General features: G+C 43.4%; 1 protein-coding gene across 1 annotated transcript in view; it reads left to right on the forward strand.

The window, feature by feature from the left end:
* The first annotated feature begins 6,808 nt into the window (after positions 1-6,808).
* The window catches only part of LOC121319411 (glyoxylate reductase/hydroxypyruvate reductase-like), a 45,226-nt gene continuing 29,834 nt past the window's right edge, over positions 6,809-22,200 (forward strand). Inside the window, exons 1-3 of the mRNA XM_041256829.1 lie at positions 6,809-7,028; positions 16,628-16,758; positions 17,708-17,780. Coding sequence (XP_041112763.1) covers positions 6,862-7,028; positions 16,628-16,758; positions 17,708-17,780 — 371 coding nt within the window. The 5' untranslated portion in view covers positions 6,809-6,861. The remainder of the gene's footprint in view (positions 7,029-16,627; positions 16,759-17,707; positions 17,781-22,200) is intronic.

The following is a 22,200-nucleotide window of genomic DNA, read 5'->3' on the forward strand; positions in this document are numbered from 1 at the left end:
TATATACCCCATCACACTGCAAGATTACCAAAAATGTGGATCTGTGCAATCAAAAAGTGCTCTCTCTCGCTCTCTTGTACTGTATTTTAAATGAAAAGTAAAATGAATAAGACACTGTGACAGAAAGATAATGAGTTCTGGTGATGAATCTCCCTCCCGACTGGTGAGGGCGCTAAAGAACGGGAGGAGAAGTATCTGGAAGGGCTGGTCTGACAGTTCGTTTCCGGGACCGGGAAGTTGGTCAGTCTGGAAAGAAGCGAGACTCTGTTGTAAGACAGTATTGACCTGAAAGGTAAACGAGGAGCAGCTGCAAGTAATAAGGCAGCTGCAACCATTTACTTAGATGTCTTGTGGGATTACATATAGGGGCCAGAGTAACACTGATCTTTTCCTTTGTTTGGGTAAACGTTTGGAGAGAGAAGGAGCGAGAGAGGAACTCTCAGTATTTAAAAAAAGAAATATGTGTTGTGTCTGTATTGTTAACTGTCTGTGTTTTTCACTTTAGACAGTTAAAACACATCTCTAGAGCTGTCGCCAAGTATCAGCACTATCCGGAGCACCACTGCACACCACTACCTGTGTTTGCACCGACCACCCGCACGACTGCACTCACCCAGGACTGTACCACTGCACACCACTACCTGTGTTTGCACCGACCACCCGCACGACTGCACTCACCCAGGACTGTACCACTGCACACCACTACCTGTGTTTGCACCGACCACCCGCACGACTGCACTCACCCAGGACTGTACCACTGCACACCACTACCTGTGTTTGCACCGACCACCCGCACGACTGCACTCACCCAGGACTGTACCACTGCACACCACTACCTGTGTTTGCACCGACCACCCGCACGACTGCACTCACCCAGGACTGTACCACTGCACACCACTACCTGTGTTTGCACCGACCACCCGCACGACTGCACTCACCCAGGACTGTTGACCGTGTGTTTGTTGTTGATTGGGACTGTGCCCTGTTTTTGTTATCCCCGCGCTTTACACATTGTTGTGTATTGCTGGGGATTTATTATTTTGCGGTCACCAGACCTGGATTATAATTAAAGCACCTTTTTCATTGGATACCGTTGTCTGCCTGTCACTCCTGCACCACATCATCGCTACACCTGTTACCCTTTACCAGCCACTTTGCCACACGTGGTGTCAGATCCGTTATGGACTGCAACGCGCTGGCGGAGCTGCTGCAGGTGATGGAGAGCTGGCGCGATACAGAAGAGAGAAGGAGGGAGGAGCATTACACGGCGTTCATTGAATGGGTAGGGCTGGCCGTTGCCACAGCGATGGCCCCTACCACAACACCACTGATGTCACCCCCGAAGGCATGGGCGATAAAGATGTTGGAGGAGGATGACCCAGAGGTGTATTTGGTGGCGTTCGAGCGGCTGGCTACTGCGGCGGCTTGGCTGTGGGAGTTCTGGGCCAGCCCCTTGGGACCCTGCCTGATTGGGGAGGCTCAGGCAGCCTACCAAGCCATGAGTGACCATCACACTACCAACTACGACCTGGTCAAACAGGCTATCCTCCGCCACCTTAATATAACCGCGGAGACCCAACGGGAGCAGTTTAGGGAGTACCGGAGAGCCCCGGAGACGCCCCAGGGTGGTTGCAGAGCTGTTGTGCGACCACATGGTGCATTGGCTGACCCCTGGGAAGAAGACCACCCAACAGATGGCGGAAGCCATTGTGGTTGAGTAATTCTGCCATGTGGTCAGCGCCGAAACCCAGGTGTGGATACGGTGCCACAACCCCGACACCCTGGAGGAGGCTGTCAAACTGGTTGAAGACTGCGAGGACTCCCTGACTTCTGCCCGGGTCGGGATCCTGTCGGTCCCTGCCCTTCGGAGTAGCCAACATCTTCCTCCCTCTCCTGCAACACCACCACCACCACCCTCATCCCCGGGACCCAGACCTTCGAGAACGCCGACCCCATTGAGCCCCCTTGCCTCCCCCCCATGGAGACCAAGGTTGGCACCCAGCTGGGGTAGAGGTGCTGCCCATGCCCCGTTGCCATACCAGCAGTGGGACAGATTTTCAACCTATGCTCCCTCTGTCCCTATCTATTTTAGGTGCAACCAGCTGGGACATATGGCCAGGTCATGCCCCGCTGCCATGCAGTGTGATGTGGCCGCGTGCAATTGGGCACCTGAAACTGGTAAGCGTGGGGAAAACGGTCGGGAGGGGCCCTGTCTGATTGATGTGGTTTTTAGGGAATGTGAAAACCCATGCGTTAGTGGTCATAGGGTGTGAGCAAACCTTGATTAGGACAGCTCTCCTAGGCGTTGTGTCATGGTGGCCACAAAGGTCAGGTGGCCATCTCCTGTATCCATGGAGACACGGCGGTATACCCCACCCTAAAAGTATATCTATCGGTAGGACCAATAAAATGTGACCTCGTAGTAGGGGTGGCGGAAAGGTTGCCACACCCAGTTATTCTGGGCCGAGACAGGCCAAAATTCAAACAATTAATGCAAATAATGGCAGTCTCAGCCACACGCGTAAACGTAGCAGAAACAAAAACACAAAAGGAACAAATTGGTGATGTGCTTCTTTTTCATACTGAAATGTTTTCCCCTCTTTTCCGTCCTAGAAAAACAAATAAGGAGAGACGGACCGCAAAATGGGAGGGAGCATCTTTGAGACAAGGCTGGGGTCTAGTGGGAAAGTGCTGAGATGGTAACAAACGCCAGTCGAAGGGAGTGGGAACGCAGTGTGACCGAGAGGGCGAGGTTACTGGGCCAGCTAGAGCAGAGGTTATTCCAACCCCTCTCAATGTACCGGACCTGTGGTACTCAAGCACGGACATAGTGTGGGGCCAACATAACAACTCGTCACTAGTGCATGCTTGGGGGCAGGTCCGGTCTATTGAAGGTAAGGATGTTGATGGCACTGGGGCACTAGTATATCCATACTTCAGTATCAAGGGGCAATTGCTGTATAGGGTAAACCTAGGCACAGGACAGCCTGTAACACAATTGTTGGTTCCCCCGTCTTGTCGGACCGAGGTCATGAGGCTGGCGCATGATATCCATTTTGCGGGCCATGAGGGAATGGATATTGGCTCGATTCTATTGGATAGGTCTTCATACTGATGTGTTAAGATATGTAGCCACATGCCCAGACTGCCAGCGAGTAGCGCCGGGTCGAGTGTGCCCTCCCCATTGGTCCCACTGCCGATTATTTCCACTCCTTTTGAGAGCATTGCAATGGACATAGTGGCATCGCTTCTTCCCTATCTCCTTTTTGCAGTGAGAGAGGTGCCGCAGAGTTCAACGGGGTTCTCCCCCTTTGAGCTCCTGTACGGCCGGCAGCCTCGCAGCATCCTCGACCTGCTGAGAGAGGGGTGGGAGGAGCACAAAGGCTCGTCCAAGAATGTAGTGAAGCATGTGCTCCTACTAAGAGATCGCCTGGATTTGGTCAGTCGTTTGGCCCAGGTCAACCTCCTCGGGCCAGTATAACAGACTAGTAACCAATGTAAGTGTACAGCTACCTAATATACAATCCAAAAGAATTTGTAGAATTTGCTGTAGTAAACTGCATGAAATTATAGTGTGTTCTAGTAAATTTTAAATATTTTATCTGACCAAAACATGTAAAATGTACAGAAACAGACAAATTTGAGTGCATGAATCAGCCATATAAAAATGTGCTATGTACAAAAACAGCCAAGGTATAAAAAATGGATCAGCCCTATAGAAATGTGACATACTAATGGCCAAGATAAGCAAGATACAACTGAGACTGATGTCGCACCTGAGAATACCAAAATTGTTCATTTTATTCCTAATGCTACATGTTTTACAAATGGCAAAATCGTAGATGAAGAAAAAAAAAAAAAAAAAATAGCAAATATGTTAAATGATTACTTTTCACAAGTTTTTACAAAGGAAGATACTGACAACATGCCCCACATGTCATCCAGTTCCTGTCCAGTTTTAAATAACTTTAGCATAACTGAGGCAGAAGTGTTAAAGGGACTAGGAGCTCTTAAAATAAACAAATCCCCTGGGCCGGATGAGATCCTCCCAGTAGTACTCAAAGAAATGAAAGAAGTTATTTACAAACCGCTAACCAAGATCATGCAGCAGTCTCTTGACACAGGGGTGGTACCGACAGACTGGAAAATTGCAAACGTAATACCGATCCACAAAAAGGGAAACAAAACTGAACCAGGTAACTACAGACCAGTAAGCCTGACTTCTATTATATGCAAACTTATGGAAACTATAATAAGATCCAAAATGGAAAATTACCTATATGGTAACAGGGTACTGGGAGACAGTCAGCATGGTTTTAGGAAAGGGAGATCGTGCCTAACTAACTTGCTTGATTTTTTTGAGGATGCAACATCCATAATGGATAATTGCAAAGCATATGACATGGTTTATTTAGATTTCCAGAAAGCTTTTGACAAAGTCCCGCACAAAAGATTAATTCTCAAACTGAACGCAGTTGGGATTCAAGGAAACACATGTACATGGATTAGGGAGTGGTTAACATGTAGAAAACAGAAAGTACTGATTAGAGGAAAAACCTCAGAATGGAGTGTGGTAACCAGCGGTGTACCACAGGGATCAGTATTAGGTCCTCTGCTATTCCTAATCTACATTAATGATTTAGATTCTGGTATAGTAAGCAAACTTGTTAAATTTGCAGACGACACAAAAGTAGGAGGAGTGGCAAACACTGTTGCAGCAGCAAAGGTCATTCAAAATGATCTAGACAAGATAAAGAAAAGTGTAAGGTACTGCACGCAGGAAATAAAAATGTACATTATAAATATCATATGGGAGATATTGAAATTGGAGAAGGAATCTATGAAAAAGACCTAGGAGTTTTTGTTGACTCAGAAATGTCTTCATCTAGACAATGTGGGGAAGCTATAAAAAAAGGCTAACAAGATGCTCGGATACATTGTGAAAAGTGTTGAATTTAAATCAAGGGAAGTAATGTTAAAACTGTACAATGCACTAGTAAGACCTCATCTTGAATATTGTGTTCAGTTCTGGTCACCTCGCTATAAAAAAGATATTGCTGCTCTAGAAAGAGTGCAAAGAAGAGCGACCAGAATTATTCCGGGCTTAAAAGGCATGTCATATGCAGACAGGCTAAAAGAATTGAATCTGTTCAGTCTTGAACAAAGAAGACTACGTGGCGACCTAATTCAAGCATTCAAAATTCTAAAAGGTATTGACAGTGTCGACCCAAGGGACTTTTTCAGCCTGAAAAAAGAAACAAGGACCAGGGGTCACAAATGGAGTTTAGAAAAAGGGGCATTCAGAACAGAAAATAGGAGACACTTTTTTACACAGAGAATTGTGAGGGTCTGGAATCAACTCCCCAGTAATGTTGTTGAAGCTGACACCCTGGGATCCTTCAAGAAGCTGCTTGATGAGATTTTGGGATCAATAAGCTACTAACAACCAAACGAGCAAGATGGGCCGAATGGCCTCCTCTCGTTTGTAAACTTTCTTATGTTCTTATGTTCTTATCAGTGAAAAGTTTTGAAATAACATATCTGCCACCACATAATGGCCATAGAGGTCCTCCATTTGAAGACTCTTTTATGTTTTAAATGTACAAAAGACAACTTGGGATTCAACTTCACACCTTGAGACTGTGAACATTGTACTTTAAACTGCCTTGTTTACCCAGTGAATCTCTAAGTCTTCTGAAAAGCTGTTTTTGGTTTTTTTTTAAGAAAACTATTGTCTGTTTTTAAAATAATTAAAATAAACACTACATGTTTCATTTAAAAACGAAACTCCTAGTTTACCATTACACAATTACTACTTAGAATTTGTATTGTTAATTATTAAAAGGACATTATAAAGGAAGCACCTCTAAAACATGGTTTCTCTCTATATAAGTCCTATTAAATAAACCTTTATTGGGGGCCTCTCGGCCCCTGGCATAAAAAAAATGTTTTGTCTTGCTACTATCGGCACTGAACCTCCTTCATGAGTTCCCCCAGTAATTTCCTTCCAATTCCACCACTGCTGGAATGATTAACAAGTTAACAAGTGATACCCTAGTGACTGGTTCACTGCATACACTGTTTCAACATCTAAAGGTTATCTTCTGACCGTCAAACATTTATAGAATCTGATTACAGTAGTTGGAGAAATTAAGATAGCTGTTCTGAAATATTATTTTTATTAACAATTGAAGGCTAAATTCAAATGTTTATTATGAATGTAGCATTGGCAGTTTCATTTATAGTAAATAAAGAAGATACAAATTAACATATTAAAAGTAAAAAAAAAAAAAAAAAAAGTTCCACAGAATGTAAAAAGGTTTCTTGTCAGGTTATCTGAAAATCACTTTCAATATAGATTAGAGGAAGGCGGTATGGAATACACTACACTTATTACTCCAGCTCAAATACCAGATATAATAGACATTTATGTAATTTGTTTTATTTTTAGAAATAAATGTGTACTTGATCTCTTGGAAAACTTAAGCAAGAGATCAAGTTAAATTATGTGAGACCTCTACACGAAGCTCAACCTTGGTACCAGGTCCCAGATATCTCAGATTATCTTCCCTGAGAAGATTTGAAGAAAGCTACAGCAAAAAACACGATTCAGATCGCATCCCTCACAATCATAAAACTATCACTTGCTTAGCATTTTGTTGCCCTGTGACCCTGTTGACATGTTTGTGCCGCAGTGGTCTACCAGTGTGGGAACAAACTTGGCTGCAAGTTATTGGTCAGCTTCTGTCCTTATCACGGAGCCTCCCACTGTTTGTACAAAAGCTATAATGAACTGACACATGAAAAAAGGAGACCAGTTCCAAAGTCCCTGTTTAAAGTGACTGAGTCTGCTGTGTTGCCATGTGGAGCAGGTTTCAAGTCAAGGCTTTGAAGAGGGTCTTAGTTTCAGAATTTAATACCTGGACTAAATTGAACGCAATGCAGAAGACTCGACAGGCACTGCCCCAGGTGTATGTCACCAGACGAGTTCCACCTGAAGGGTTAAAGATATTGAGAGAATCTGGAGTGTGAGTGTTCACCTTTTATTCCTTTAATTGACTCATAGTGATACAACAGTGATTTAATTATGTGATAGCGCTTGTCAATGAGTGCTCTGTGTGGTAGTTGATCACATAATTAGAAAAAAAACTAAACTTTATAAACAAATAATTTTTTTACTTGTCAGCGCTTCTTGTAGTTTATCTGAACAGAGCCAGATATGTGACTGGAGCAATATTACTGAACTGGCCGTGTCTCGCTTTGTTGTTGTTGAAAGATGCTGTCTGCGCTCCAGTTGAGCTGACTCGGAAGTTGCAGGTACAGGATTGATTGCTTTCACCGGTACAAAGTATTGATTGGCTGGTTTTGGTGGATAATAAAATAAATTTGGACCAGTTGTGTCTTTGTTTGGTATCCGCCTAAGCACACTTAATTTTTTTTTTTTAATCAGTCATGCACATATCTAGTCGTGATTGGGCAGACTTGTCATTTTTAACCAGATTTAGTCTTCGATTCCTTTGATTGGACAAGTGTGCACGTACTGTTAAAACTACGTGCGATGAGACGTCCAAGTTCAAGATTAATATAGAAATGATGGCCTCAACTAATACTAGCATTACAGGAAAAGAAAAAAGAAATAAAAAAAATCTGTTCAACTGCCTTTAAACCAGTAGTTAGCTGGAAAAGTGTTACTAAGAGAGAGCTTTCAAGATGTTGTTTTTGAATAAATTTATGGAAGATTGTGCAGAAAATCTGCTGTTTAATGCCTCTATTGTACTTGCATTGAGAGCCAACACCATGCTTTAGCGGCACTGAATTCAAACACATTCAAGAGGCCTGTATGGATTGAAAACTACGTTTAGAGCATTGTTCCTCAGTACTGAGATTGATGCAGATGGATGTTTTATTTACAGATGGCTACAGTGCAGTTATGCTTGTCGTTAATTAATTATTGTATTGTATTTTTGTACAACAACATTAAATTTAAAAAACTGTCAACAATTATTCAACCCAGTAATATTTTTATATAGCAAATAAAAAACACTTTCTAAATAAATAATTTTTTCAACAATTCTTTGACTATATCTGTGAATGACTTTAGCTGTTTGTTTTTCATTGTTTTCAACTTCAAGTGCAACCTTATGCATTTCCATGAGCTCCTGCATCTGCCTTTTCTGTTCAAAAAGTCCATTATGTGGGGAACTTACGCCACAGCCACCGCACTGGTATTGTACCTACACCATTTTGAAACACGAACCCAGTCAGCTCCTGAGAATGCTAGCTAACATTACGAAGCCCTCTCTGCGTGCAGCTCGTTCACTAGAAAGCGCCACGTAACGCTCTGCCTATTGAACGCACCCCATGTGTACCAGTAACTATGTGCAATCTAAACCTAATAATATTAATGTATTTATTTATTTACTTAGCAGGTGCAGTTATCCAGGGCGACTCAGTGGTTACAAAGTACTGTGTTACAATTAAATGCAAGAAAAACAATGTACATTTAGTTAATATAATAATCCTGGCACCCTAGCTACCGTCTTATTTTTGTTATTTTTCAATCTGGTACTTGCTTCATTAATAATAATAATAATAATAACTAGAACTGCCAGGCAGTTTTATGGCTTCCAAGCTCAGTACCAGTTGGATATTTTGGCAAGCTGTAGCATTGCAGCGCAAGTGTCAGCAACAGATCAGCAACTTTTATGGAGCAGTTTCAATTCAAAATACTGCATTAGTTCATTATCTCACAATGCTTCATAACTTTAAACACTATAGTAACCATGGCCCTATCTACACACTGCAAGGAGTTATAAGCTAATTTTATTTTTAACCCTAAGGAGAGGTCAAAGGTCACGATCAAGTTTTTTTTTAAATCGAGCATATCAGAGTTCCTATAGTAGTATGTGTTGTATAGTATAAATTGTATTGACACAGGGTTGTCAACTCTGGAGTTAATCAAATAAACCATTTTTCAACTGAAGCGGTTTTAAATTTAAGAAGAAAATGTAGGCCTGTCAGCCATCTTGTTTCACAAAAGAACACCATTTTTCCCTATTTGAATTCCATTGTCCCCAGAATGATGCCTGCCAAGTTAAGAGTTAGTGGGTTAAATGGTTTTCAAACAGTGAAAACCAAGGCGTGTTTCAGTGAAATTGCTGGCAGCCATTTTTGTATTGATTTATTGCTTTAACTTATGCTTTGCAACTTGAAGAAAATTATTTTACACAACATGCTATTGAGAGGTTTAGAAGACAAATGAAAGTCTCAAGCTGTCTTCAAAATGACAGAACCAAATATCTGGTTGTCTGACTGCCCTTGGTGGAATAAGAAATCTGCAGGTTTCTGTATAATGTCTTTGATAATTATACACCATATTGTGAAAGCTTGACTTGCAGATGCACCTTCCACTCTGTTATATCACGTTTATATTGTATATTCCAAAAGGACTGAATTCAGCCCCTTGATACACATCATCTGTTTTAAGGGATGTTCCAGGGGATAGTAGATAATAATTCACTAAAGCTACATCACTTAGGCAAACATACAATGCATATTTTGCATTATTATATTAGCAAAATAATCCATAGGGTTAACTAAATGAAGTGAAGAATATTCCAAGTTCAATTTTAAAACAGTCTTCACAATATCATTCAGATATTCTACAACCACACTATTATACTAAAAACTTCCTATAGGCCAAAATGTGTACATTGACCATGCAGATTTCTTATTCCACCAAGGGCAGTCAGACAACCAGATAAAAGACAAAAAACGCAAAAAAACTATATAATATTGTGGCAGGGTAGCCGGTAGCCGGTAGCCGGTAGCCGGTAGCCACTCGCCACTTGCCACTCGCCACTCGCCACTCGCCACAAACTCTCACAAACTCTCACTCCCAACCACTCTCCTTTTATACAGGTGCCTGGGCTAATTGATTAATTAACACTTCATTAGTCCAGGCACATTCCATGCATTCCTCACACAAACTCATTTACTCACAGATCCACCCTGCAGACTCACTCATATGGTAGGGAGAAATTTAACTCCCTCTCTGCCAATCCAAAGCCAAACAATAATACAAATCACAAATTACAGGGGGCTAGCGGGCACTCCATCACAAATATGCATATACTGAATTTCCAAAGCCCTTTACTGCTAAGAGTAAATTTATATATATATATATATATATATATATATATATATATATATATACACACACACACACATATATATATATATATATATATATATATATATATATATATATATATATATATACACACACACACATATATATATATATATATATATATATATTGCATTTCCAAAGCCTTTACTCATAAGAATATAAGAACATAAGAACATAAGAAAGTTTACAAACGAGAGGAGGCCACTCGGCCTACCTTGCTTGTTTGGTTGTTAGTAGCTTATTGGTCCCAGAATCTCATCAAGCAGCTTCTTGAAAGATCCCAGGGTGTCAGCTTCAACAACATTACTGAGGAGTTTCCAGACCCTCACAATTCTCTGTGTAAAATAGTGTCTCCTATTTCCTGTTCTGAATGCCCCTTTGTCTAATCTCCGTTTGTGACCCCTGGTCTTTGTTTCTTTTTTCAGGTCGAAAAAGTCCCTTGTGTCGATACTGTCAATACCTTTTAGAATTTTGAATGCTTGAATCAGGTCTCTGTGTAGTCTTCTTTGTTCAAGACTGAATAGATTGAATTCTTTTAGCCTGTCTGCATATAACATGCCTTTTGAACCCGGAATAATTCTGGTCGCTCTTCTTTGCACTCTTTCTAGGACAGCAATATCCTTTTTGTAGCGAGAACTGAACACAAAATAAGGTCTTACTAATGCATTGTACAGTTTTAACATTACTTCCCTTGATTTATATTCAACACTTTTCACAATATATCTAAGCATCTTGTTGGCCTTTTTTATAGCTTCCCCACATTGTCTAGATGAACACATTTCTGAGTCAACATAAACTCCTAGGTCTTTTTCATAGATTCCTTCTTCAATTCTAGTATCTCCCATATGCTATTTATAATACACATTTGTATTGCCTGTGTGCAGTACATTACACTTTTCTCTATTAAGTGTCATTTGTCATGTGTCTGCCCAGTTCTGAATCTTGTCTAGATCATTTTGAATGACCTTTGCTGCTGCAATAGTGTTTGCAACTCCTGGTATTTTTGTGTCATCTGCAAATTTAATAAGTTTGCTTACTATACCAGAATCCAAGTCATAAATGCAGATTAGGAATAGCAGAGGACCTAATATTGATCCCTGTGGTACTTCACTGGTTACCTCACACGATTTTGAGGCTTCTACTCTAATCGGTACTTTATATTTTCTACATGTTAACCACTCCCTAATCCATGTACATGCATTTCCTTGAATCCCAACTGCGTTTAGTTTGAGAATTAATCTTTTGTGCGGGACTTTGTCAAAAGCTTTCTGGAAATCTAAATAAACCATGTCATATGCTTTGCAATTATCCATTATCGATGTTGCATCCTCAAAAAAAATCAAGCAGGTTAGAGACACAATCTCCCTTTTTTAAAACCATGTTGACTGTCTCCCAGGATACTGTTACCATATAGGTAATTTTCCATTTTGGATCTTATTATAGTTTCCATAAGTTTGCATATAATAGAAATCAGGCTTATTGGTCTGTAGTTACCTGGTTCAGTTTTGTTTCCCTTTTTGTTGATCAGTATTACATTTGCAATTTTCCAGTCTGTTGGTACCACCCCTGTGTTAAGAGACTGCTGCATGATCTTGGTTAGCGGTTTGTAAATTTCTTCTTTCATTTCTTTGAGTACTATTGGGAGGATCTCATCCAGAGCTCCTAGTCTCTTTAACACTTCTGCCTTGGTTATGCTAAAATGATTTAAAACTGGATAGGGACAGTGTGGCACAGCAAAGCTCTGCCCTTTTTAAATTGGCAGGGATGAGGTTAATTTCCCCTACCTGCCTGGGTTTATTATGTTCAGGTGGCTGGGGTTGATTAGTTGATTAGGTTAATTAACGATCAATCAGCGCCCAGCCACCTTACATAAAAGGAGGCCTCTGCTTCTCATTGAGGATGAGGGAGCTGAGGAAGCTGGTTGGTGGTGACTTTTTTTTTTTTTGCTAAAACCAGTGAAGGCATTGCCCAGCCTGGAAACCTTATTTTTGTAAGTTTTGTTGTCTTTCTTTTTGTGTTTAAAGATTTTTATTTTGCCCTTGTGCATGTTTATTTTGTGTTATTTATAATAAGATTAGTATTTTTGTCTCTGGGCCTCTTTCCACTCGCCAGCCTGCCACAGACAGGTTGACATGTGGGGCATGTTGTCTGTATCCTCCTTTGTAAAAAGTAGTAATTTTAATATATTTGCTGTTTTTTGTTTCATCTGATTTTTGCCGCTTGTATCTCTTAAACATTTAACCTCCTCTTTGAATGTTCTTTTGCTGTTGTAATATTGGAAAAACATTTTGGAATTGGTTTTAGCCCCCTTAGCAATGTTCATTTCTATCTCTCTTGGCCTTTCTAACTTCCTTTTTGACTTGTGTTTGCAGTTCCATGTACTCTTTCTGCATACTTTGTTTTTGGTCCCTTTTTAAGACTTACCTTTTTTTGCTGATTTTTTTTTTTTTTTTAAATTGATTTATTAAACCATTTTGGCAATTTTGTTTTAGATTTGTCTACTTCTGGGATGTAATTGTTTTGCGCCTCTAGTACTACATTTTTAAAAAACAGCCATCCTTTTTCTGTGGATGTTTTCTCTAATTTACTCCAATCTACTTCTGTTTCATACTTTCATTTGCCTTTCTAAAATTGTAAACCTTAGCTTTAGTCATTACTTTTGGGGTTTTAAAAAGCACTTCAAAGGAGACCATGTTGTGGTCTGAGTTTGCCAGTGGTTCTCTGACCGCTGTTTCAGTTATTCTGTCTTCATTATTTGAAAAGACTAAAGCAAGGCATGCCTCCCCTCTTGTCTGTAGCTTGATAAATTGCGTTAGGAAGCAATCATTTGTCATTTCCACTATTTTAATTTCGTCCGTCATGCTCCCCACTGGGTTTTCCCATTTTATGCTCCTATTATTATGCCCTTTGAATTTTTGTTCGTTATTCTGACCCTGTCACAAAGACTGCCGGAGTGGGTGACGTCAGACCAAAAGCAGGAAATAAAATGACAGGTGGAGTTTGGAGCTGAGCGAATGCTTTCACTCAGCATTTAATAAATAAACAGAACAGAAACAAACAGTTCTAGTCTCCTGGTGGCGGAGGTGTGAGCGGCGTGTAGTCTACCCTTGTTTCAACAGTTGTAATAAACACAAACAGAACACGGCACTTGTCACCAAAAAAAGATAAACAAAACGATCTATACAGACAAAACACGGTGAGCAGATTTAACTACTTATTATTTTTACAATTATTACCTCTGTCTCCTATCCCGTTCTACACTCAACGAACACACAACCCTGAGTATGTGAAAACATGCTGCTTTTATGCAGCTGTACCGAGACTCGACTGCTAGTCAATCATTCAATTGGAGTCGCGGTACAACTGCACGTGAATTAATAAAGTGCAATTCCCCGTGCTCACATATTATTACATTTTACTTGCAAGTGAAGTGCTGTGCAATCCTCGTGCCTAAATACAAATATACATTTCAAACACTCGTGTTACACAGACCCATTTATATCCCATGTACCAATGACTATACTCCAACATTAAACACACAACATGCGACATATAACAGAAAATACACACAGGGGCGGGCACTTCGTCACATATTTACCCCCCCTCCCCCCCTTGCAAAGCACACGTGGCCTCAATGGCCACCTCCCTCCTTAAAATCCCGAAAGTCTTGCTCAAAGTCCTGGGCCAAGAAGAGGGACTTTAAGGGGTTGATGGGCGGCAATGTTGCCAGTAGCCAGGCTGCTACTGGCCATTCTGTCAGCAGATGTACTGACAGTGGGGCAAATCTCTCCTCCCGCTGTACCACTGGCAGCAGAAATGCTACCAATGGTGCGGCTGTCAGCAGAGGTGCTGACAGCTCCCACACTGACTCCTTCAGCCAGGGCAAGTCCAGCAGCGGAAAAGCTGCTGGGGTTGGTGGTCTCCAGACCTCCCCCAAGATCTCCAGCAGCGAAACTGCTGCGGGGGAAGGTCTCCTGACTTCTCCCCCCATTATAGCCGGCAGCTCCCTCTGGGGGGACTCCAGCCCCCAGAACTCCTGCAGCAAAATTGCTGCGGGGAAGGGTGGTCTCCTGACCTCTCCCCCCTTTTTCATAGTCAGCAGCTCCCTCTGGTGGGGCTCCGGCCACACTGACCCCTGCGGCCAAGCAGAGATGACCGCAACCCCTGGCAAAGCAGTTCTAGCGACCCCAGGCAATGCGGAGCGACAGGGAGCTCCAAGCGATGCGGCACAACAGGTAGCCCCAGGCGATGCCAGGCAGGCATCCTTGGGCGAAGCGTGGCAGGCATCCTTGGGCGAAGCGAGCCAGGGAGTCAGGACAAGCTGGGGTGCAGGTGTTGGCCCTCTTCTCGGCCACTGCGTCTGGGTGGTTCTTCCCCATGTTTCCCTCAGCAGCTTATGCAAGGGCTGCTGAGGACTGCCAGCATCCAGTCCTGGTCCTTCTGGTGAAGGGAGAGGCAGCTCCTGCTCTTCTCCCCCTGATGGCGATGGAGGCAGAGGCAGCTCCAGCTCCTCTCCTCATGATGGTGGGGGAAATGATACCAGCAGACATTCATCCTCTGCTGGTGGACTGGGACCCAGCAGGCATTCAACCTCTGCTGGTGGAGGAGGCAGAGGCAGCTCCTGCTGCTCGGCTCCTGCCAGTGGAGGTGGCAGAGGCAGAGGCAGCTCCTGCTGCTCTGCTCCTGTCAGTGGAGGTGGGAGCAATGTGTAGTCTCCTTGCGGCGGAGGTGGGAGTGGCGTGTAGTCTACCCTTGTTTCAGAGGACTGGTCCGGCTCTCCCTCTCTTGCAGGGGACAGGTGCGGCTCTTCCTCTGGCTCTGGAGGTAAAACCAGTAGGCATTCTTCCTCTGCTGGTGGAGATGGGAGCGGTGGACACTCTGCCTTCCTCTTCCCCTTTCCCCTTCTCTGCCTCCTCCTCACCTTCCTCTCCTGGGCCAGTTCCTCCTCTCCCTCTTGGTAGGGGCAGCGTACCACCGGGTGCCCGAACTCCCCACAGGTAAGGCACCAGCCTTGGTGCTCTAGACCACCGAGGAGGTCCTCCAGATCCTGGCAGCCATCTCTCCAGTTCCAGTCTTCCATTTTTTATATATTTGTTTGTTGTTGTTGTTGTTGTTGTTTTTGTTTTATTTTTTTCATAAAAACTGCAGTTCCTGCTCTGGTCTGTGTCTAGGGGGCTCTAGTAACACCACGTGTTGCAAAAAGGCCACAGTGGGTGACGTCAGACCAGAAACAGAAAATAAAACGGCAGAGAGGTGGAGTTTGGTGGAGCTGAGCGAATGCTTTTGCTCAGCATTTAATAAATAAACAGAAAATAAACGGTTGTAACAAACACAAAGAGGACACGGCACTCGTCGCCAAAAAAAGACAAACAAAACAAACTATACAGACAAAACATGGTGAACAGATTTAACTACTTATTATTTTTACAATTATTACCTCCGTCTCCTATCCTGTTCTCCACTCACCGAACACACAACCCCCAGTATGTGAAAACATGCTGCTTTTATGCAGCTGTACCGTGACTCGACTGCTAGTCAATCATTCAATTGGAGTCGTGGTACAACTGCATGTGAATTAATAAAGTGCAATTCTCCGTGCTCACATATTATTTTACTTGTACGTGAAGTGCTGTGCAATCTTCGTGCCTAAATACAAATATACATTTCAAACACTCGTGTTACACAGACCCATTTATATCCCATGTACCAATGACTATACACCAACATTAAACACACAACACGCAACATACAACAGAAAATACACACAGGGGCGGGCACTTCGTCATAGACCCATATTGATTCAGTGTTGTTTTCTTTGTCCAGATTTAACAACAGGGCTTCAAGTCTGTTTCTTATGTCTAGCACTACCCTTCCGCCTCTTCTGTCCTGCCTGTCTTTCCTATACTGTGTATACCCACAAATATTATATTCGTCCCCATCACATCATACTCCTAAGAGTAAACTGTTTAATTTACATATACTGCATTTCCAAAGCCATTTACTCCTAAGACTAAATTATTCATGTTTCAAAAGGAGAATTTGACATTTTTTTTATTTCTCATTTTGTAACTTGAAAAGTCACAAAAATATGGTACTGTGGCAGAGCAAAGCTCTGCCCTTTAAATTGGCAGGGATGGGGTTAACTTCCCCTAAAGGAGGCCTCTCTTTTATATCAGGTGGCTGGGCGCTGATTGATCGTTAATCAACCTAATCAACTAATCAACCCCAGCCACCTGAACATAATAAACCCAGGCAGGTAGGGGAAGTTAACCCCATCCCTGCCAATTTAAAGGGCAGAGCTTTGCTCTGCCACAGGTACCTTAAATTAACAGATTTGTATTCTTATCCAAAAAAGTAGAACAAAAGATGGCTTGGTGTTTGGGAATCATTTAACCATTTAGTAAAAGAAAACACTAACCAGAGCTCCTATTTCAGGTGCAACATCGAACTGTGGGACTCTGATGACCCGGTTCCCCGGCAGGAGCTCTTGAAGAATGTGTCTGGGGTCGATGGCATATTGTGTGTGCTTACTGAAAAAATAGATGCAGAACTACTCAATGTAGCAGGTAAGGTATTTTGGTCTACAATTATTTCTAAATACTAAAAGAAACTTAATAAACTGAATGACAAAAGCCATTCAGAAAGACTTGTAGTTGAATTGAACAATTAAGTTATGGATGCTAAGCTACAGTTAATCAAAATGACTGATAACCAAAGGTACTTTTTTCATTAATGTATTAACATTAGCAACATGGTGCCCTTTTTGTTTACTTTAAAATAAATGATCTTGTTTTTGTTACATTAATGCAGGTAGGGTGAATTTTTAAACACATTTTTAAATTAATACATTAGGTAAGCTGCCACTTCCTGGTTCCTAAACATTATAATTTTCAAAACTATAGTGTGCCAGAAATTAATCATATTGTTCTGGGACCAAAGACAAAGGAGTATTAAATGGCTCGCTGGTGTGAGAAATTGTGACTAGCTAACAGCATTGTGTTTAATAAGATATGATGATACAGGGTTGTTTTTTGTATTAAGTTACCTCATGGAAATTAGAATCAGGCATTTTTTACTCGGGAGTACTACGAGATTTTTTACTGTACGTGGGGATCACAATGGGAAAGTTGTTTACTTATTCATTCCTTTAATCATGTTGTTCTTGTTTTCTATATATGCATATACTTTTAGTTATTACAGGAACATATTTTAAACAACAACATACATTTTTTTATATTTTAATATTAGTTTTTTGGTTTGTAAATGAAATATTATTTAATAATCTTTGATCTAGTTTATTATAATTACAATTGGTATCTTGTTATGTAATTTATAACTTCAAAACACTTTTCCAAGATACTTAGCCAAACAACACAGGTAGGCATTTACTTACCCCAGTGCTGATATTCACCAACTGACCCCGGTGCTGATTTTGAAGGTGTTCTTTCGTACAGTCTGGTGGTCACTGCTGAATTGCTAAAAAGTTTGTTTTGCTTGTTTGTTTCATTGCAACAGGGCCAAACTTGAAAGTGGTCAGCACCATGTCTGTGGGATACGACCACCTCTCCTGCGATGAACTGAAAAAAAGGTTTGTGTAGAACATAGCACAAAACAGTGAACTAATCAACAACTTCATACCATAGTTGTGTACAACCAACTGTATTTCTTCAAATTTAAGACGCACTCGAATTTAAGAAGAAACCTTAATTTCCCACCCTCAATTTGAGGAAAAATTAATATAAAATAAAGCCGCATTTACAAAGATACAACCTCAGTTACGCATATATGAGCCATTTATACAAAGGAGTGCTCCATTGTTTTGCAATTAAATGCTACAAACGCATCTATTAAGTATATTGGTAAAGCATACTGTACTGTAGTGGCAGGGGGAAAAATGGACTGTCGGGCTGTGAGTGAGGAAGGGAAAAGTGGTCAGAGAATGTAAATTATGTAAAATAGTTAATGGAGCCGTGCTTATGTATGTGTCTGCTGCCTCGGGTTAAGTCTATTTAGGTTCTTGTACTTGTTTGGGTTTTTTTAAAGTGAAGTTTCAATACTTTTATGGATCAATTGAACTACACTACCAGCCTGGTTTCCAGCTATTACCACTGTTAATACTGTGTCACCTCCCATTAGAACCCACAGCACATTCAACGTTACAGTACATTGGTACATTAACGAGCGTTCTTGAGGGTGCTGCTACCTTATTCTAGCGTCAGTTTACTGACTAGAGCTAGTTTCGGCCCCTCTCGGGAGATTGGTAAGCCACCATTAATCTCTTTTTCACTGCACGAGGCTTCGTGTAATTTCCAGATACCGTGTTGAGAGCTGTTCTGGTGCTGTAAGGAGACCCTGCGGGCTCACGGCGTCATCCCCTACGCCGATTTAATCGACCACAGCGACCAAAAAAAAAAACAGCTCGGACCTAGTGCCCCTCTCAAGCCTCTGGCACCAATAGTGCTCTCCTTGACGCCGATCCCTGCACCAACTGATTCGGCACTGGTTACTGGCTTCGGAAACGTCTACAGCCCGGCACTGACCTTGGCGGCGATTGAAATCGCTCTCTTCGATGTCGATCCCGGCACCGACTGATTTGGCACTGGTAAATAGCTTTGGATCCATCTGCAACCTGGCACCGAATGCGGTACTATCGGCACCAACCTCGGCGCCAATTGACTCGACACTGACCTCTCGATCTTGACACCAAGTGTAGCAGCCCCGCCTAAGACGCCATGTCAGTGCAATCAACTGGGTCCTCCGCTGGCTTTCACCAGTGCGACCAGTGCGCGGTAAAGCTGCCTAGACAGGACGAGCACTTGTCCTGTTCCAGATGCTTGGGGCCAGAACACGCAGCTCCCCATCCTCAATGCATAGACCTCCTAGCCCAGGTCAGTTGTCTTTTACAGCGTCGAGGTCAGACGTGTCTGACCCAGCCACATCCATCGGGCAAGCCACAGCAGGGGGCTCCTTACCTTCCTTGAAGCATATGTCGCAAAAGGAAGAGTTCCGGGAACTCATGCAGCTGCAGCCACGGACGTCCCCTGGCCGGCAGAACAGGAGGAAAAGGGGAACTGCTTCTTACATTAGAAAGGGTACCCACAGCATGCCCTCCCCTAGTGCCAGGATTTCCTCGAGCTCGTCTTGGAGTAACCCAGCCTCCGCTCCCTAGCCTCTAGAACAGCAGAGACCCTGCTACACACTGCAGGATCCCAAGAAGCAGGCTTAGGCACGTTCCCCACCATCGGGGATACAGTCACGGTACTGGTGCAGGGATCCACCTTCACCAGAGGGAACAAAAACCTGAACTGCCCATCCAAGCCGTGCAGAATAACTGACGCCATGCTTAAAAAAGTGTATGCATCAGCGACCGAGGCCAGGCATAAGAAAGACCCGACCCCTCCTAAGTTCAAAGGAGACTGCCCCTGAGGGGCCCCAGCTGCCATCAACCCCCCTCACAACTGGACTGACCAAAGGCAACAACCTATGGCAAGACTGCACCCAGGACCTCTGGGTGCTATCGACAATGAGACACGGATACGCGCTACAATTCCACTTAGGTCTGCCACCCTTCAAGGGTGATACTACCCTCACCACTGTCAAACCAGTGAACGCGATACTCCTTCAACAGGAGATCGCTGTGTGCTTGGTAGATCCAAGCAACACCCTGAGCAGATTTTACTCGAGATACTGCCTGGTGCCCAAGAGGGACGGCAGTTTCAGACTTATTCTGGACCTCGGGGTCCTCAATTTGTTCCTCAAACAGAGGAAGTTCAACATGTTGACAACACAGCATATCCTCCAGTCCGTCCAACTGGGCGACTGGTTCACATCGATCGACCTGCAAGACACCTACTTCCATGTCCCGATCTGTCCCGTGTTTATCTGTGCTTCGCCTTTCAAGGCAACATGTATGAATTTTGCTTGCTGCCATTTGGCCTCTCGCTGCTGCCCTGCACATTTTCAAAGTGCATGGATGAAGCACTGGCTCCACTCAGACTGCGGGGTATTCGGATCCTGAACTATCCGGACGATTGGCTAGTTTGCGCGCATTCTAAAAGACACGCAGAGGCGCACACAAAACAGGTCATAGATCATGTGTCAAAATTAAGGCTCTCAGTACATCAACTGAAGAGCTACTTCGTACCGTCTCAGTCCACAGTGTTCCTGGGGATCAAACTGAACTCTGTGAGCATGCTTGCCTCACTGTCCGAAGACAGGATTCGGTCATTGGAGGCCACACTCTCCCTACAGGTCAAAGTATATCAAAGGTTGTTGGAGCTGATGGCAGCCACCTCGAGAATCCTTCCACTAGGGCTGCTGAGAATGCGCCAGCTTCAAGCCTGGGTAAATATGTTCAAGGTGCACCTGGTCCGAGATCGGCACCGGCTGGTGTGAGTGTCCAGACAATGCCGAAAGACACTGGAGTGGTGGCTCCGTCCTGGCAATGTGTGCCTCGGATCTCCCATCGGATCCCCTCACAGAAGGGAAGTGGTCACTACAGATGCATCCAGCTTGGGCTGGGGAGCGGTCTGGAATGGGAGAGGAATAAGAGGTCAGTGGAAGGGACATTGGCAGTGAGCGCACATAAATGCCCAAGAGCTGCAACCAGTGAACGTGGCGTTATCTCATTTTCTCCAGCAGTTAGTGCACAAACATGTGCTGGTCTGGATGGACAATACTACAGTGTTAGCCTACATAAACCACCAAGGCGGCCTGCGCTCAACAGGCTTTCACCACACAATGCACAGACTCCTGTCCTGGACACACAGAAACTTGCTTTCCATCAGGGCGGTTCACCTCGCCAGTGTGAACAACAAGGCAGCAGACCTCCTGTCCAGAAGAGCACCAGACAGCTTGGAATGGAGACTGCATCCTCAAGTGGTGCAACAGATTTGTGAGAGGTTTCGACCTGCACAAGTCGACCTCTTTGCCACAGCTGAGTCCACTCATTGCCCCCTATGGTTCTCCATGGAGAGAGACGGGGGCCCCCTGGGAGTAGATGCACTAGCTCACCCCTTGCCACAGGGGCTCTTGTATGAGTTCCCTCCGCTACTATTATTACCCTTGACACTAGAGAGGATCAGGGTGGAGAGAGCACAGGTTCTGCTGGTTGCACCCAGATGGCCGAGAAGCCCGGTTTGCTCTCCTCTCCGACACGTTGTCGGATCAGCTGTGGCAGCTCCCACCACGGAAGGACCTCCTAAGCAAAACGGAAGGGTTACTATGGCACCCGAACCCAGCCCAGCTCCAACTCTGGGTCTGGTCATTGAATGTAGCCATCTATTCAGACAAGATTTGCCAGATGCAATAGTAGAAACACTACAGTCTGCTAGGGTGCCAAGCACTAGAGCCCAGTACCAGTAACCCAGTACGATATTAACCTTCTTACAACACCTGTTTGACAAAGGAAAATCAGCGTCCACTTTGAAGGTATACCTGGCAGCAATATCAGTGTGCCACAACAAAATTGACATTGTGTCCCTGTCACAAAGACGGCCGATGTGGGTGGCGTCAGACCAGAAACAGGAAAATAAACTATGAGAGAGGTGGAGCTTGGTGGAGCTGAGCGAATGTTTTTCGCTCAGCATTTAATAAATAAACAGAACAGACAGACAGAAAATAAAAAGGTTGTATAAACAAAAACACAGGACACGGCACATTCGCCAAAATAAATAGACAAACAAAACAGACTAAACAAAACAAACAATGGACTTTTCTTAACAATTTCTTAAAGGGGCTCGGAGGCTTCGTCCTCCCAAGAAAAGTAAGGTCCCCAAGTGGGATCTACAATTGGTACTGCAGGTCCTTATGGGTCCCCCATTCGAGCCCATGGCGTCAGCAGAACTGCGCCCTGTTTCCTTGAAGGTGGCGTTTTTAATAGCCAATAGGTCTGCCAGACAAATAGGTGAGCTTCATGCGCTGTCCATTGTTGAGACATACACGGCTTTTTCAAGGAAATGACTCGCGGGTAACATTAAGAACAAATCCATCCTTTTTGTCAAAGGTGG

The sequence above is a fragment of the Polyodon spathula genome, chromosome 1 (assembly GCF_017654505.1).
Source record: "Polyodon spathula isolate WHYD16114869_AA chromosome 1, ASM1765450v1, whole genome shotgun sequence".
NCBI lineage: Eukaryota > Metazoa > Chordata > Actinopteri > Acipenseriformes > Polyodontidae > Polyodon > Polyodon spathula.